The sequence below is a fragment of the Pterocles gutturalis genome, unplaced genomic scaffold (genome assembly GCF_000699245.1).
Source record: "Pterocles gutturalis isolate BGI_N339 unplaced genomic scaffold, ASM69924v1 scaffold15462, whole genome shotgun sequence".
Taxonomy (NCBI): Eukaryota; Metazoa; Chordata; class Aves; order Pterocliformes; family Pteroclidae; genus Pterocles; species Pterocles gutturalis.
Window position 1 is genome coordinate 45222 of NW_010113087.1, and position 18077 is coordinate 63298.

Below are 18077 nucleotides of genomic sequence, written 5' to 3' on the forward strand. Positions count from 1 at the left end.
ACAAAAAATTAAAAATCAATTTGGGTTTATCAGGCAATCCTTAGCCTGCTGTGTTTGCTAGTTATCAGCGTTTATTTTGTTTCTCTGTGGTTTCAGGGCTGCAGGAGGTGAAGGAGTGCTTTCATTAACCAGCAATTGATTTCTCGTACTTCACTAATATTCTTTCACTTTTGTCTTTGGGAGGACTAAAAGCAAAAAGGAACCCAGAAATCAAAATAACCACTGGTGCAGGTGCCCCTCCTTAGTGGACGGGGACAGATCAGCCTTCTCTGGCCTCTGCGTATTAATGAGCTTGGACCAGAATATCTTTGCGATGGGACAAGCGAAGGAGGGGACCCAGGGGACACATGAAGGACTGGCAGCAGACAGGTGAAAGTCAAGTTGCCTTTGGCTGCGTGGCAGTGCTGCCGCCTGGGTCAGCCCGTAAAGTGGAGATGTTCTCTTTGGCATCCAGTTGTGGAGTTCTCAGCAGCCACTGGTCCACGCGGCGTGGCTGATGCTGCCTTGTGCAGCTCCATCCGCCGTGGGGACGGGTGCTCCTGGGGCTGTCCCGGTGTGTCAGCGTGTGGCTCTGTGGGGGGCTGGGGCTGTGGTGGTGGGGTGGCCGAAGGGGATGGACCAACCCTGTCCTCGTCACCTCACATTGGGTTTTGCCTGTGATTGGAGCTCGGTAGGGGGAATCTCAGGAGGGATTAACATCTGAGAAGCAGGAACGCTGCTCTCTGCTGAGTACCTAAGCACCATTTACCAGAAATAATAATAATCAAGGTGGGAGGAAGCTGCTTTAGTCCTGTGCATCTGCGTGCTGTTAGAAACGTGCCTCCTTTTCGGTGGAACGGGGTAACACAACGCCGACAAACATCCTATTGGCATAATAGGCTTCTCCTAATCTCATTGAAAACAATTAGCAGAGCTCCGGCAATCAAATCAGATGCTGAATTGAAAAACCCTGATGGGATTCTTGAAAAATAACAGTGGTAATGAAGGAAGGATGGGGGATTTTTCACTTACACCTGCAGCATGTTAATAAAATGTGAGTCAGCTCAGAGGTGCAGGACCTTCTATAAGAAGCAAAATAAGTATTGATACTGTTTCTGCCTTAATCTAATGTTTCTGGAGTCTGGGGTTGGGATGAATGTTAATAATGTGTGTCTCTTTAGACAGGGCTTTTCACCCACCATCCTTTTACAAGGGAGATCAGATTTATTAACCTCATTCTCCAGCTGGAAAGGGAGGGAAAGGGAAGGGGAAAGGAGCCCATGTGATGGAGTGGGGCTTGAGGAGGGAAGAGCAGATAATATCCCCGAACCTGAGTCTGTACCCCAGGCACCAAGATCTTGGAGACAGGTTGTAATTCCTGGACTAAACGTGGTGTGTTTTACATGTATGATGACTTTTGACTATGAGACTAAAGCAGCAAAGGGTTTACCCAAGTCCAGAGGAGTGTTGTGGAAGGTGAAGACACCTAGTTAAAGGATATCTGGAAACCAGGTGGCCCTTTTTTGTACTGTAGAGGTTTCCATCCAGCCACCGTCTTTTCTATAAATTAAAAATTGCCTGAAAAATTGCCTTTTCTAATCCCATGCTTGTACTGTTTGTACCTCCACACTGTCTTCTTTACTAATGTTTTGTTTGAAGTCCTGCAATCATCTGATGCTGCATGTATGCTAACTCATTTAGTTTAGTAGATAAGGTGTTTCTCTGCCCAGACTAATTCAGGGATAGCAAAGCCATAGATATGAGTGATATTTGTTCATCTGGCTGTGATGTGTTTTGCATGATTCATCCATCTCACCCCTTGGGATGGGGTTCCCAAGCTCTTCAGAGAAACGCTTAGTGAGATTTCTGATTGTTCTCATGAGTCCCTTTTTGTTCTGTCCTGGATTTAACCCTCACTAGTTTTGCCCAGGTCAGGAGGTGGTACCTTGGGCTGCATGTCTCTGAGGGTGTGGGATATATGCAAATATTTGTGAAAGCAAGAGCATCCAACCTCCATCAGCAAGTTGTTTCTGCTCCGCTTCGCTGATCTATGGTGTCTCCCAGTACCCAAATCACTGCTTGTAGGAAGAGCTTGAGCGATGTGACATCCCTTTCTGACACCTCTAGGGGTTTGGTCAGGTCATTGCTTCATGCTGGTGCTGGGGAGTGGTGGAACACTAGCGATGCTCTCCCAGGTAGATTATGCAGGAGGGCAAGTGAGGTGATCATAATTGTTGCTTCAGCCTTTAAAAATCTGTCAAGCCATGATTATTTCATGAACACTTTGGTTGGTGTGCTGGTGCACAAGATATGAAGTATCCATTATTACCAGGAGAGAGCTGGCCAGAAATTTTCCAGCAGAATTGTTTTTTGTCAATAATTACTCAGTCAACAGTACATTTTCCTGGAGTGTGTTTATTTTTGTCAAAATTGTCAATGAAAGATTATCTAAACATACTCTTTTAGAAGCCAAGGTGCCTTGTTGCATCTCTGTCTTTTCACCTCCTCTATTAAATCAACAGTATCAGGCATTCTTTTTCAAGGTTTGATTATATAGGAAACTTTGACTTTTTTACATTCCAGCTCAGAACAAAAGAGAGGTTTGAGTCACGCAGCTGCAGGGCAAACGCTGGCACACTGCTCGTCCCACCTGGCTTCTCTTCCAGGGCAAGGCAGAGCTGGGGACAAAGGGATGCTGCACTGGTACAGAGAAACCGTAATAGCCCTGGGATATGTGCAGTAGTGTCGTAAGCTCATCAGTGCTTTTTCTACCAAGAAGCAAGGCAAGAGCTTCTCAGCTACAGTGCTCCATCAGACAGCCCATCTCCTGCAGGCTGGAGGAATTTTGAATGTGATTTATATAAAATGCATCCTTTCCTCTTCCTCCTTATGGATTGTAGTCTCAGAGATTGCTGGCAGCGTACTGGTTTCAGAGTATATTTTATACCTCCAGAGGACATGCTGGGAAATAGATGGAGGCAGCAAATCCGCACTGGATTTCCATGTGTGTGTAATAAGAATGAGCGATGACCTGCTGTTTGTTGCAGGAAAACTGATGGGTTTGTGTGTGGTGCAGAGGCTTCAGAAGTCAACAATCTTTGCATATTTGGGTTGCATTTGGAAGAAATAAGTGGTGGGAAAATAATTGTCAATAGATCTGAAAGGGAGCTTGGAAAAAGAAATAGGCAAGCTCTGGAAAGGGACTCATGGTGTTGGCATTTCCAGGGCTGGGCAAGGGGAGTAGTACTGGGCAGTTACAGCATTTTGTGCAGGCAGTGTGGCTCTGAGGCTGATAGCCACCTGGTACAGCAGGATCAGGAGGTACCAGGATTCCAAACCTGGTTGTGTTTCACACTCGTGGGATGTTTCACACTCCAGTGGGCAAGACTGGCTCGGTTTTTCCAGAGGACCCAAATTCAGTCTCAAATCCTCATGGCTCTGAAACAGAAGTTATTCAGAGACTTAGAGGCACATCTATAAAGGGTGTCAGGGCACTTTGGAGGAGCACAAAGAGCTCTGGAAGCCTCGCCAAGGCTCTGCGATGTACCAGCCACCTCCAGAGCCCTTCCTGGTGGTCCGCAGAGAAGGTCTTTCATGCTATTGACCTCTCCCATTTTTCTGCCCTCTTTATTTCAGAGTTCGCACCTTCCCAAAAGAGTCCCACCTGGGCCACGACACAGTCCGAGCCCTGATGTACTATGCCCTGAAGGTCTGGAGTGACATTACCCCACTGAATTTCCATGAAGTGGCAGGGAACAACGCTGACATCCAGATAGACTTCTCCAAGGCAGATCACAACGATGGCTATCCCTTTGACGGGCCCGGTGGGACAGTGGCACATGCTTTCTTCCCCGGAGACCATCACACGGCAGGAGACACTCATTTTGATGATGATGAGTATTGGACCTTCCGATCATCAGGTAGGTTGGGGTGGGAGAGCTGCACCCAAATGCGTGTGCTCCAGCCCCCCTCTCTTGTGCTGGTGGCTTTAGGAGTTCAGCCTCTGCTACGCCTTCACTCCAGTCTTGGGGGTCCCAACGCCTTCTTCTGATTCCCCCATCAGACTTGCTATGAAATGACAGCAGCCAGCATTGAGGACCTTCTCCATTCCTGGAAGCCTCATCGGCATCTCTCTGTTTCCCCCTGTTGTATCGGCAGTCTCAGAGCCCCCCATCACCCACCCCTGGTCCCCATCTCTTCTGGGATCTGGAAGGTCACAAGTTGGGTGTGCGGCTCTTGGACCTCTTGGATGGGGACATTCTCTGACTTTGGTGTCTTTGGGGTGGCTTCGTTGCCACATGTCCCAGTTTCCTATTTTTAAAGCGTATTAATAAGCTGACCCACCTGGACAGGGCTCTGTGGTCTGCAGGGAAAAAGCCCCCTGTGAACACTGACTAGGTTTTTCCTGCCATCTCGTGTCCATTACCTGACATCAGGAGGGTTACAAGTTTTATTCTTTTTTTTTCTTTTATTTCATCTCATCTGGCTAGAGCAGAGTTTTAATAACCAGAAAGTCTTTCAGAAGCGAGCATTCCTCAGCTGTGCGAGCCATCTGTGGGGTCAGGCCCCCAACCTTCGTGTCAGGCGCGTTTTGACAGAGTGTCTCCTCTGCAGTCGCCATCTGCTAATTTACTTGTCACGCCACCTCCTCCGCCAGCCTCCCACTGGGCTCCCACTGCCTCTGCTTAATGATTTCGTTTAGATCTAATCGTTTTCTTGAAAACAACCTTCTTTCTCCCCACCCTTCTTCTCCCATCCCGCCGTCCCCTGCTGAGTGTTCGTGGGCAGGGGCGTTCACCGGACGTGCTGCAGGAGGTCTGGGGTTAAGGGCTGGACAAGCTGATTCTTCAGGATTTAACCTGCTCCTTGGTTCATGCTGCTGTGCAACCCCAACCGATGTCTCTTACGGGGAAGGAAAAAAAGCAGCAGCTCTGCTCTGCAGATACACGGGGCAGAGGGAAGTGCTGAGGTCTGGGAGCTTGCCGTGGCGGATGTGTTCTGTGATGAAAAGGGAAAGATGTGGAGGGACTCTCCATCAGGGAGCATAGCAATAGGACGAGGGGTAACGGTTTTAAGCTGAAAGAATGGAGATTTAGATTAGATATTAGGAAGAAATTTTTTACTGTGCAAGTGGTGAGACACTGGAACAGCTTGCCCAGGGAAGCTGTGGATACCCCATCCCTGGAGGGGTTCAAGGCCAGGCTGGATGAGGCTTTGAGCAACCTGGGCTGGTGGGAGGTCCCTTTAAGGTCCCTTCCAACCCAAACCATTCTATGATTCAAGGAGGAGTGGTGCCCCTTTTGTGGCTGGTGGTTGGGAACATTCATGAAACAGACTCACATGGAGGAGTGGGCTGAGGGCCAGAGGCCCTGCAGGGAGGATCCCTCCAAGCATCGCTGAGGGATGAGGCAATGAGCCTGATGGTGAGAAGCTGCCCTCTATTTTGAAGGTCTTGGAGCTACAGAAATTAATCTTTTATTTATTTTGTTCTCCCTAGTGATTCAAAAAATAACAACTTGGTAGGTGATATAAAAATATCCCCCAAGGTTGTCAGTTTGGCATTAAAATGTCAGGAAGCATATGTCTTGTTCTCTCCTATTGCTGGGGAAAACAGCACAGGTTATAAAAATCCTGGCTGTTTACAGACCCTGTAAATAATAGTCATCAAGGAAACAGCAGAATTCAGCTCTTTCTCAGGTGCCATCATAAGGAGTGATCTCCAGGGTTGTGTGGGGCTAAGGACCCGCAGGCTGATGTCTGGCTTTCTTTCCATTTTCCTATGATACACTTCAGTCTCCTTTTCACAAATGTCTTTTTCATACTTCACCTATGCCAAAGCTTTTCTTTCCGGTTTATCCAACATGTACCTATACCTATACCTTCTCTTACAGCCCTTACAGCATACCTAAACCCCCAAAATACAGTCAGCATGTAGTGACTTCTATTTCCATTTTGTCTTTATTTCCAGATGCCCATGGGATGGACCTATTTGCTGTAGCCGTCCATGAGTTTGGCCATGCCATTGGCTTGACCCACATCTCTGCCATAGAGTCTATCATGAGACCCTACTACCAAGGTCCGGTGGGGGATCCTCTGAAGTATGACCTACCTTATGAGGACAAAGTCCGCATCTGGCAACTCTACGGTAAGTTTGTGTCCATCACCCAGCTTGGCCCGTTTCTGCCATGGGGCGCACTGGAATAGCTGTTTTCTGGGGTGAGTGGAGCTGGTGGGGAAGGCGGTGTGCCCCACCACTGCGTCTTTGTCTTTACACATAGGAGTCAGGGAATCTGTGTCGCCTACAGCCAAGCCTGAAGTGAGCAAAACTGATGACCATCCTATCCTGCCAGAGCTGCCAGAGAACCGCTCCACTGTCCTGTAAGTCGTTTCTTTCTTTTCAGCCTTTGCTAATGTTCCTGAAAAGGACACGCTCCCTCACCTCTTGTGATCGTCTCCGGCATCCGCTGTGGCTTTTTTCAAGCAGTATGTGTGGAGACTGGCCAGCCAGACCACAACTAAGCAGTTAAGAGCAGAAACAAGTGATAGTTGCTACTTATCCCTTAGCTAATTTTTATCATTTGAGCCATGTCCAGAAATTCTGTATCATCTTGAAATACTTTGCATTTCCATAAGACTCAAAATTTTACTTGTGTTAATGGAAAATTGTCCCCATCACCCTTAGGTGAACTCATCCTTGCTGAAATTTTAATCAAACTTCCTCTGCAGTATCCTGATTTGTGCGAGCATAACTTCCCTAAATCTTTCCACGGTGAGCAACTCCCTAATGTACCTGTGTACCTGTGGGGGTGAATATTGGAACAAGTGGGCTGATGCCTGACTCCAACGCAGGTTTGTGTTGGAGAAGGACTGCTTACACTGAGTGTCATCAAGCAACCAGCGTGCCCTCATTAAGGGAAGGTCTGGATCTAGCTCATTAATAAACGTTGGAGTTACCAAATTGTTTTTCTATCAAGGCAGCAGGACAGTTAAGAGAGGAAGAGACACTGAACAAAAAGGCAGGAGTTCATGGTCACACATTTTTGACAGATACCAGGAGCGCCCCATGTGAGAGCAGCAGAGATGGAGCAGGTCACCTTCACCTGCTGGTCTGTCCCCATCTGGGCTGTGACCTTGAGGAAGTCCATTCATCTCTGTGCCTCAATGCCCCATCTGCAAGGAGGAGATAACAGCACTGAAGCGTGAACAACCGGATTATTTCTGCAGTAATGGGACCAAGAAAAATCTAATCTTGAAAAAAATATATCCCTGTGCTGCAGTTACTTTTCCCACCTCAGCACCTTCTTCCCCCAGCTTTGCCCTGCCCAGTGTGATGCCCACAGCACAGAGGTGCTGAGAACCTGCTTGTGGTGCAGGTGTCCCAGCTCCAGGGTCACAGAATGAGTGTGAGGGTCCTCAGGGACTTGTTGCCTTGAACATGCTGAATGCCATTAGTTCTCTTTCTTCCCATTAGCTTCTAATGGAGCTTGTCCACAGGGCTCTGTAGGGCCATGTTTGACCTAAAGACAGGTGAGCATCTCCCTGCTGCTGGAAGGGACCATCCCTCACACCAGCGGTACAGGAGCAGGAAACTTGCTTGTGCCAACCCCTTCTCCCTGTCCCTGGGAGGGCAGATGGGGTTCACCACCAGATCTGTCATTTTGTGCCCAAAGAGGGCTGTGAAGGTGCTGCTGGCAGCCCAGCACAACTCCTCCATCAGCAAATTAGATTTATGCTTCCCTGTCACCCACAGCATCTTTTCTGTGCATGTTCGCTGGCATCCTTTCCTTGTCCTCCATCAATCATCATTTCTCACATGAGAAAGTCTCACCTGAGAAAATCTCTCAATTTTGTCGCTTTTTCAGTCCTTCATACTCTGTGCCTTCCCCACCCACCTTATTAAAAGCAGCTCAGTATGTCAGCTGCCACTTGCCAGGGGGTTTTTCCCAGATATCGTCCAGCATCACCTCGGATGTGGCATCATCTCCCTGTGTTTGGTCTGGGCTGCTTTCTGCTTCGCAGCTCTGCCGCCTCTTGCTGGCATTTCAGAGCTCAGCCTCCGAGCAGCGATGTCCCCAGCCGCTGGAGCGAGATGCAGCTTGGCTCTTTTCCACCACGTGTCCTGCTGCCCGGAGCCAGCCGGTGACACTGGCTGGTGGATGTAGAGCATGTCCCCTCTTGACTCACAGTGATGGTCTCCAGTGGCCCTGGGAGCGTGCGTCTGCCCAAAGCTCACCTTGGCAATCCCCATGCCTGTGGCCGGGTTTGAGTGTGACAATGACAGATGGATGCAGCCTGTGGTCTGCTGCTGGGGCTCCTGGGGCAGGGGAGGTGCGGTCCATGGGATGGGGGACACCGGGGGACATTCAGCCCCTTGTCACTGAGCTGTGCTCATCCAGGCATCTCTCCACAGGCTCCGGCGGGACGTACCCAACAGATGCAACACCCACTTTGACGCGGTGGCCCAGATCCGGGGAGAGGCTTTCTTCTTCAAAGGTAAGCGCCCGCCTCCAGCACAGATGCAGCCGGCGGTCTTTGCCTGCATCACACTGCAGTGGCATTCGTGTGACAGTGCGACGCCGCAGCGGCAGTGTCAGACAGGCTGGGGCAGGCAATGAGGATAAGCTGGGTCAGGGTCTGCAGGCTGGGGGTCTGCGTGCTGCTGGCTGCTTTTGGTTCAAATCAAAGGGCTCAGACCGTCCATCAGCCCGCTGAGGCTGGGGACAGGAGCTAAGGAAATGTTCCTGGCAATGCGCATCCTGCCTCCGGGGCAGAAGGAAACCGCCCAGCTCATGCCTGGACTGTCACAGCACCGCGGAGGATGTACCCATGCAGCTGATGGCTGGGAACACACAGTGGCATTGGGGGACAGGCAGAGATCGCAGGTAAATGGGGACTGCGAGGGAGGAGGAGGAGAAGGGATGTGGTAGAGGCAGCCAAAAGACTGAGCAGTAAATTGAGCATTTCTTTTACCCCAAAAGATGGAAAAAGCCAGTGAAACTGAAGCACAATTTATTTTAAAATTATAAAAATGGATGCTCTTTAACCCAGAGAATATCTGACCTGTGGGACTTGTGGCCAAGAGCAGTTCAGTGGCATGAACAGGTTGGGGGTCTGTTGGGTGGTGACGAAGGAGAGACCACTGGAGGCAAACCCACCTGCCCAAGTCACCATGGTGTATTGTCGGTGAGGTGGCCACGAGGGATGTGTGTCCTGACACCAGGGCAAGGATGTGTCCACATGGGATGTTTCAGGGTTTAATGCTTCCCTCTGAAGTGGCCAGGCTGGTGACATTCCAGCACAGCACTTTGTACCGTGCTGCACCCTGATCCATCACACCACATGAAGAGCTAAAAACTGATATTTGTGCTATCAAAGTTGAAATGGGGGTTGAACCAAGGATGAGCAGAGCAACAACAGCTCTCCACTGCTTTTTTCCTGGATGCCTCCAAGTTTCCTTTCCTCCTACGCTTCACCTTCCCTAACGCTGCTTGCTGTGCATCGCTTGACAGCGTGCATGCAATTTTAGAGACATCTGGTTCCATCTCGGCAAACATGTGCTGGCAGCATGTCGCTGGGGCACCCGACTGTCGACAAGGATCTCATCGGTGCCTTCTTGGCTGTACAGGGTCCCTGTAGGCTGGACTCTGGGGGCTTTCTGATGGAAAAATGCACACTAGGCACTTCTTTCCATCCCTGGCCACCATTTGGCTACCTCAAAGCCATCCGGCAGGGAAGCATATTCCCCAGCATCCAGGCACGTATAACCAATCTGGGTACCACAGTGCAAGTCTCGTGAAGCAGGCAAGAAGGGCAAAAGAGCTCCAGAGAATTCAATGTTGTCTGTGCCCTCGGAGGAGCACAGTACGGAGGCTGTTCCTCTGTGATATATGCTCAGATGACGGCTCCAAAAAGTCCCAGTGAAGAAGGGACAATAAGAGACAAGAACTGGTGTCCAGGATAAATGGCTGGCTGTCTTTCAGAGGGGAAAAAACAAGACAAAAAGTAAAGAGAAATCCATCTTGGTGTCTATTTTTGGATATATTTATTGTGGGACAAAATGCAGATGTAAAGAGCACAGTTTCAGCGCGTGCCAGCTACACACCCGCCTCCAGAGCCTGGTACCTCCTTCGGAGCCCCCATCACTGCCACCAAACCGTCCTGGGCACCCAGGAGCAGGGATGCTGCCTCTCAGGCAGGGTTTTGATGACGTCTAGTGATGAACTCCCTCCATCGATGGCTGTTTTCCTCTGAGCTGGTCTGGCTGGAGCCTCTCCCACTGCGAAGCCACCAGGACCGGAGCTCCCCAAGGCTCCCAGGCTTGTTGTGTTGAAGGCAACAGTGGGTACTCTGGAAATGCCGCGTGCTTTGATTTACATGCCTTGCTACTGACTCCTGAAGTTTTAAAACAACTTTGCCTGTGTGTGTGTGTGTCGGCACGGTGCGTGCAGCAGGTTTGCCAGGGGCAGCCAAAGTACGGCTGTGGTACACAGCTGGGATCAAACTCACCTGGGATTAAAGAAAGCAATTGGCTCAACCCATCATCCATATAAAACGAGACGCTGCGGACAGCAGGACTTCACACTTGGCTTTCATCCTGCTCAGCTTGCCAGCTCAGTGAGTGGTTTTAAATCAAGCTTTTTAAACAAACACAGGGCTGAGACTTTTTTGCTATTATTATTTTATTATAGTTCTGCATGCTAATGGCAGCAGTTCCCCCACGGATCTGGCTTTGGCTGATGATTGTCCAAGCAAGCGCAGTACTTTGGCAAGCAGGCTTGGCCATGATGAACCATGAGCACAGGCAGACTGGGGTCATCGCGTTAAGAATTCCTACTTAATTGCCTTTTTTTTTTTTTTTTCTTTTTCCTGATAGTTTATCAAAAAAACCAACCAAGCAAACCAACAGCCCAGGCTATGCCTGACTTTGAGGGTGGATTTAAAGCTTGCGTGCTGCAGTCATACACCCACTGAGCCCATTGCTGGCAAAGGGTTGAAACGGCAAAAGCACTGAGCCCAGGGCACTCTGACGTTCAGATACTTACCTACTAAAGAAGGAATTGTGTCGAGCTGTATTTCTTGTTTAAAAAGTGGAAATCTGGCTTTGTCTAGTGCCTCACTAATTACAGATGCAGAGATCATCTTTATTTAATTACATGTGTTTCCATCGATGTACAATGGCCACCAAATTTAAATCCTATTTTTTTTTAACATTCTTCAAAAGAATCTGTAATTATGGCAATTCCTACCACATTGGAATGTATTATTCATTTGTGGGTCTCAGTCAGATAGAGCAGATATACAAACTGGAGCAGAAGAACAAGAATATGTTATAAATCCTTATAATTAGAATAAAACCCCTTCTCTGCAGATGTTGAAGTGTTAGAGTTTCGCCTCCTGCATTATTAGGCTAAGATCCAATTTCCATAAAATTTTAAAAGACGGTGTCACAATCTGCCAGCTCTGGAGAAGGGCCGAGTGTCGTGAATACAAATCTGAAGAAGCATCTTTGGTTTCTGGTTTTTAACCCCCCTTGGGAATCCATGCGAGAGCAGATGTAAATAACATGCAATAATTTCTAACAGGTAGTAACAAATACAAGACAAAGTTGAGAGCTGGCTCTTAGACATCTTGCTCTGGCTCAGATCTCACTGTGTGGAGCTCTCTGGGGAAAACACAGCACAAAGCGTGCTGCAAAAACTCATCTGAGAATCCCCGAGACCGTGCAGAGAGGTGGGTTTTGAGTTGTCCCTGAAATCATTAAGACTCCTCAGGAAATTCCACGTAAGGCTTCCAAGTTTGGCATCCTTCCCACAGAGGACAAACCTGTTTCCTTTTCCATGACCCAAAATATTCCACAAATACCCCAAGCCAGACCCTTTTCTAGCCGGGGCGGTGTTGCTGGCAGTGTGTTTGCTGGCACCACCGGTACATTCAGCCCCTGCGAGCACCACAGGACCTGGATCCCCTGTCTTCCTACACCTCTAGATGGTACCAAACTCCTTAGTTGTGCCTCCTTCCCCACCTCAACCCTTCCTGTTTCATTAATATAGTTTCCTCCTCTATTTTCTTACTCCCTTTCCTCATTAAAAAATCCCTCTGATATTTCCATGTCTCATCATAACGTTGCACACATTTCCAAATATGAAAGCAGCTGTCCGCCCTGTGCACAGCAAGCTGCGGGTGCTCCAGGAAAGGAGAAACAGTCGTGTTTCTTCGGAGATTTTCTGGTGCTGGTGCCTGGTGTAGCTGCAGCCGCTGCCTGATCCCGCTGGTCCTGTGCAGAGTAGGGAGGGAGGAGATGAAAGACTCCTCTCCTTTGCTCCGGTCAGTGCGGCTTCACGCCATGGCCAGGAGCATAATGACTCCAGTGCGATGTCTGGGGGATTATTTTGATCCCAAAAAGGGGCTTTCTTCTCACAGCTGCCAGAAGTAGAACGCGCTAGCTGCAAGGCAGGACACCTGTAACTCCCAGCTCCCATCTCACGCACTTTGCTTTGCGCTGCTGCCCTGTGCCCAGCGCTCATCCCCCCCAGCACAGGTGGGTCGCGGTGTGGTCCAGTAATGTCCAGTCTGTTCCTCCAGGCAAGTACTTCTGGAGACTGACTCGCAATAAGCACTTGGTCTCCCTTCAGCCGGCCCAGATCCACCGGTTCTGGCGGGGCTTGCCGCTCAACCTGGACAGCTTGGACGCCGTCTACGAGAGAACCAGTGACCACAAGATCGTCTTCTTCAAAGGTGAGAGCAGACGCGATGCTGGAGGCAGGATGTTTGTCTCCCTAGCCCCGTGCCGAGGTACCTTGGCAGCATTTTGACCTTTCCCGCAGGCAGGAGACACCAGTATCCACTGCTGAGCATCTCCCAGGGCGGGTCCAAGGTCTGTTGGCCAGGAGTGAGGCCAGGAGAAAGCAGCTCATGGGGAGAGCAGCCAGGAAGTAGCCATGGGGTTCCCCAGAAATGTCATTGAAGAAAAACTTCAGCCAAACCTAACTGAAATCTTTGCTTTTCAGCAATGAAATAAAAGCAGGAACCACCCACGCACACGTTACAGGTTTTGTGTTCCCTCTTTGGTCTTTTCTCTTTTCAGTCTTTGTTGCTGAGAAGTGAAGAAGCTGCAGAGGGGACAAAAGTGAAAACCTGAAGAACTTTGTTCTCACTAATTATATTTCTGTTACTATTTTTTTTTCTTAAAATAAGTGGTATAATCCTCTCCTTCTTTTTAAAAAACATCTCCCAAGTTTATTTCAGAAGAGCTGGAGGAACGAGATTAGTTCTTGGTTCCTGTACAAATGTCCAAGTCCCCCCCAAACCATCCACCTGTGCTGGTTAGATGTAACCCACGTGCTGAAAGTCACCCAAGCCACTGGCAGGCACTGGCTCTTGTTTCAGAAAGGTTGTGTGCTTGAAGAGATAAAATACATCCCAACTCTCCATGCTCCCTGGCTGGAAATTGCTTTTTGTCTCCCAACCGTTCTGCTCCAAGCGTGGTGCAATTATCGGTTTCAGAAGGGCTGAACCAACCACTTCTGAAAGCAATCATTTGGTTCTGATTCCTCTGGCGAGGCTGGAGGAACAGCTTACATCCCACACCAGCCTCAGCACTCGCAGGAGCGTTTCCAAGCGCGGCTGAAGCCCTTCCAGGCTGAGCCATGCCCAGCCCCGCATCTCCCAAAGGACCAGCACACTAAAAGCTGCTTTGGGCAGCCTGCCCCACTCTGCCTCTCCGCTAATCCGGAGGGAACGGGGCCAGCTGGAGCGCGACAGCCCTTAGCCTGGCACCAGCCCCCCCCGGCGGGCTGCAGACCACCACAGCTCTCGCTCGCTTCCTTCCCTCCTCTCCTGGGGACAGACCAGCCTCCCACAGTGCAGGTGAATTTGGCTCATAAGGGCACAATTACAGCTGTGCCACATCTGGGGCCTTGTCCCTGCAAGGCACAGTGCCCCATGGTCACGGGTGATGTGTGTGTTAGTCCTGCCTAGCTCCTAAGATTAAACTCGAGATTTTCTTTCCAGCTATAAACCACTGTCTCGTTCTCTCCCTCCAGCGCTGTTTCATTGATCCCTGGACAGAAACCAAAGCACACAAATTACCCTGGTCTCTAAGCTCCTGCTGCTGATTCATGGGCATGTATTTAAGTGCCTCTTCAGATTTTCTAGCAAACCAAGGGAGGAAAAAGCCTGACATTTAGAATAGGTTGTGTGATACCCAGAAGGACACTGCAGGTTCCCAAAGAGACGTTGTACAAACAGAAGGACCATCCCAGTGCTTAGAGGATTATGTAGGAATTGGGAGATCTGGGTTCGTTTTCTTGTTCTGCCACAGACCTTGGTCCAGTTATGTTATGCTTCATTTTTATCAGAAAAAATCCCACATGGACAGTTCTCTGCTGCCCAGGGTAGGGCCGGGGGGGTGGCTGTGTAGGACACTTGAAGAGCAGTGAGCTGCTCAGGTGGGATTTGCCCAGCCCCTGTGCATTCTCCTTACATCCCTTAAAATCCGCAGGTCCTTCAGGCTGGCTGGCTCTAAAAAGCGTGGCAATTTCTCTTCCAACGGGGGACTACGCTTTGCTTCTCAGAAGCTGAACAGGAGGCACATAGTGCTCCATTTGCCCACATGTAACTTCCTATTTCTTGCAGCTGGACGTCACACAGAAATCAAAGGGGCAGAAGACCAAATACCACCATCAAATGCATAAAGACGATGACTGCGCTGATGCTGTCGGCATGTTCATGTCCCGGGACTGAAATGCCTGCAGCCACTCGGGAGCGAAGCAGGGCTATGCTCCATGGAGGGCCTGACACAAAAAAAAAAGCCACTGTTCAAAGATCGAGGTTCCCCACCAGGCTGCTGCCTTCCCATCCTCATCCTTCAATGCCAAGAGCTCAGTGCTGAGGATTGTCACGGCAACAGATAATGAACCATCAGCTCGTCTGCAGGGGAACGCTGGTTTTGGCTGTGAAACAAATATGATTTTGCTCTGTGCTTCTTTCCTTTCCGCAGGAGACAGATACTGGGTCTTCAAAGACAATAACGTGGAGGAAGGATTCCCACGGCCGATCTCGGACTTTGGTCTGCCACCAGGAGGAATTGACGCCGCTTTCTCCTGGACCCACAATGACAAGACTTATTTCTTTAAGGACAATCTCTGCTGGCGCTATGATGACCACCAGCGGAGGATGGACCCTGGGTACCCTTCAGAGACCATCCCATGGAAGGGAATACCGAGCCCTTTGGATGATGCCATGAGGTGGTCAGATGGTAAGTCCATATGCCGGTTCAAAAAAAAAACAAGAAAAAAAATCACTGCTTCATTTGCACTTCAGCTATAGCCCCTTCCTCCATGCATGCTGACATAAACCGCTCAGCCCCAGATGGGACGACAGCTCCTGGTGTCTGGAAGCTGAAGAGGGAGGTGGGCTTCCAGCCAGAGCTCCTGCGCTGCTCGCTAAAAGGCTTTGTAATTTCAAGCAGGCAACAAAAATATCCTGGGGGCCTAATAATTTGATTTTGTTAAAAGAACACAGTTGATGTTATTTTGCAGTGATTTTTACTCTAATACTTGCTGATTTGCTCCTCACTGAATTTGTTGTCCCTGGATTTTTAGCTAGATGTAGGAGGATGTAGACAGAAAAGACTTTTAAAGGATATGTTTCCCCAGAGTTACAACTTATTTTCCGGGGATGAGATTTCTCAGTGGTTTCTTCTCCCTGAAAAGCCCACAAAAATTTTGTCACAGGAGACGTTTAAAACCAGCCATTCACTTACAGCAAAGTAATGTTCAGGTTTTATTTACCAGCGATCTAATGGTGTGATAGCAACCCATAAACCAGGGAGAGGCGAGGGACATTTCCAGAGGCTTTTCAGACAATTCCTGAAGCCACTGAGAGTGACTGGCCCTTCACATGGGTAGAGTACTCCATGAGCATGGGACCTGCTTAGAGAGCTCACAGCATCCCTGTTCAGAGTGGAAAAAAAATATACCCAAGAGCAGAAGGTTCCCAGGGCCCTGCCAGGCTCAGGTTATTTATCGGAGCCCATGACAGCCCAGGTCATTAGCGGGCAGGTGAGGTCTTCTTCAGCCTCACCATGCCCTGTTAAAGACTCTCCACTGCTGGCCACAGAGAGATGCGTACAGCACATCCAGCCGCAGATATACCAGGGCTTTTACCCTGCACACCCTCAGAACCAGGGGATATGTCTGCTCTAGGACCCACCAGAGAAGTGGTGACATCCCACCACCCGCCTCCCATCTGTCTGGTGACTCCTGGATGGTGTGAGAGACCCCAGCCAGGTGTAGCATCATCTGTAAGAGCATCCTGCCAGCAGCTGCTCTGCTCCTGTGGAGAGGGAAGATGTTGGCACCAGGCAGTGGTATTGCATCTGGAGTGGGAATGCTCCTCTGCCGCTCCACGTGCTCCTGTGCCCTTCCCACCCATCACCACTCATCTCACCTTTGGGTTTTGGTCTCTTTGCAGGGGCAAGTTACTTCTTCAGGGGCAAGGAGTACTGGAAGGTGCTGGACAGTGAGCTGGAGGCACAGCCCGGCTATCCCCAGTCCATCGCCAGGGACTGGCTGGTGTGCAGCGACATGCAGTCTGACTCCCCCGAAGCGGCCGGGAGCAGCAGGACTGGGGCACGCTCCAAACCCGGGCAGCATGACCAGAGTCGCTCAGAGAACGGCTACGAGGTCTGCTCCTGCACCTCCGCCTCCCCGTCCCTGCAGGCTCGCCCGCTGCTCAGACTGTCGGCCAGCCTCGTGCTGACGGGCGTGTGGACAGCAGCACTGGTGGGCACAGCCCTATGACACCCCATCCCAAACGGGACAATGCCATTGTGCTCCAGGGAGGGGAGGCTGATCTGATCCTGTGATGTTAACTGTTCCAAGCAGAAAAACATTCCTAGGAACATGCCGCTGAAGGGTTTGAATTCTCCATGAGAAATGAACAGTGGCTTTTGTTTTTTTTTTTTCTTTTTAATTTCCGTTTAAAGGTCTAATAACAGATTTTGAGTTCTGCACCTCCTTATTCCCCCATCCGGTTAAAGATGAGAGCAGCCTAACATTGAATTTAGAAATGTTCCATAGAAATGCATTGCTTTGGATGTGTAAACACGGCAAACGAGGGAGGGGCGAGCTGCTGTGGTTGAATGAGAACAGAAGAGATGCTGCTGGGACAGATGGCAGCATCCCAGAGCAAAGGCAGCAAGGCTGTAGGCGAGAGGCAGTAGCTATATGCTGACACAATGTACACATCCTATTGGATGTACTAGGTAGAAAGAAACTTTGACTCCACTCAGATTAACTGCAAGGTGATCATTTACTGTCAAACCTGCTGTGGTCACCGAGGTCTCGGTCACCTGTATCAGTTTCTACAGGTCAGAAACACCTTTGCCTTTCAGAAGGCAGTGCAGCGTATCTTTGTATCCAAGTCATTTGAATTTCACAATGTCTCTAATAAACCTTGGCTGCCTACACAGCGATCTCCCGGTCCTCTGCCAGCCCGAGCCTGCCACCTGCAGTAAGGTGCTGGCTGCGGAGCCTCCGAGCAGCCTCAGCTCTGCCAGGAGCAGCCTGGCAGGCAAGTGAGATGCAGTGACACCCGCCACCCCAGCCTAAGCCATGCAGGTGAACTCCTGCTCTTGGAGTTCCTGTTGCAGGTTGGTTTACATTTTGGGAGGGGTTTAGGTGTGTCACATCATTTGTGGCTCTGCTATAGCTGGCTGCACTGCGGAGGAAGGGCTGGAGCGGGAGGGTGAGCTTCAGGCTCCTTGCTGCCTCTGCCAGGAGTCTGGAGCAACAGCAGCAAGGTCAAGCACTGCATTAGGATGTTTCTGAGTTGTTTTGTGTTTTTTTTTTTTCTCACTGTTAATCCTTTTTCTGCGGTATAATTTGGGTGAGTCCTTGAAAGTGAGCTGTCAAGAAGGCCAGGGTCCTCCAGCCTGGTGTTGTCAAGGGATGTTAGAGAGAAACAGGTGGCAGCCACTGGGACACACTGTTCTTCTCTGCCCTGCTGCTCCAGAGCTCCTACAGAAATGTCCCTTGCTGCCGCTGCCAGGGCCAGCCCCTGGGGGACACCCAGCAGCGGGGCAGGCGGCCGCAGGC

General features: G+C 49.9%; 1 protein-coding gene across 1 annotated transcript in view; it reads left to right on the forward strand.

The window, feature by feature from the left end:
• The window catches only part of MMP17 (matrix metallopeptidase 17 (membrane-inserted)), a gene marked incomplete at both ends in the record, with an annotated part of 26620 nt that overhangs the window by 5558 nt on the left and 2985 nt on the right, over window positions 1–18077 (forward strand). The window contains 7 exons of the mRNA XM_010074326.1: window positions 3616–3899; window positions 5948–6124; window positions 6258–6357; window positions 8390–8472; window positions 12562–12714; window positions 14978–15235; window positions 16453–16763. Of these exons, the coding sequence (XP_010072628.1) occupies window positions 3616–3899; window positions 5948–6124; window positions 6258–6357; window positions 8390–8472; window positions 12562–12714; window positions 14978–15235; window positions 16453–16763 (1366 nt within the window). The remainder of the gene's footprint in view (window positions 1–3615; window positions 3900–5947; window positions 6125–6257; window positions 6358–8389; window positions 8473–12561; window positions 12715–14977; window positions 15236–16452; window positions 16764–18077) is intronic.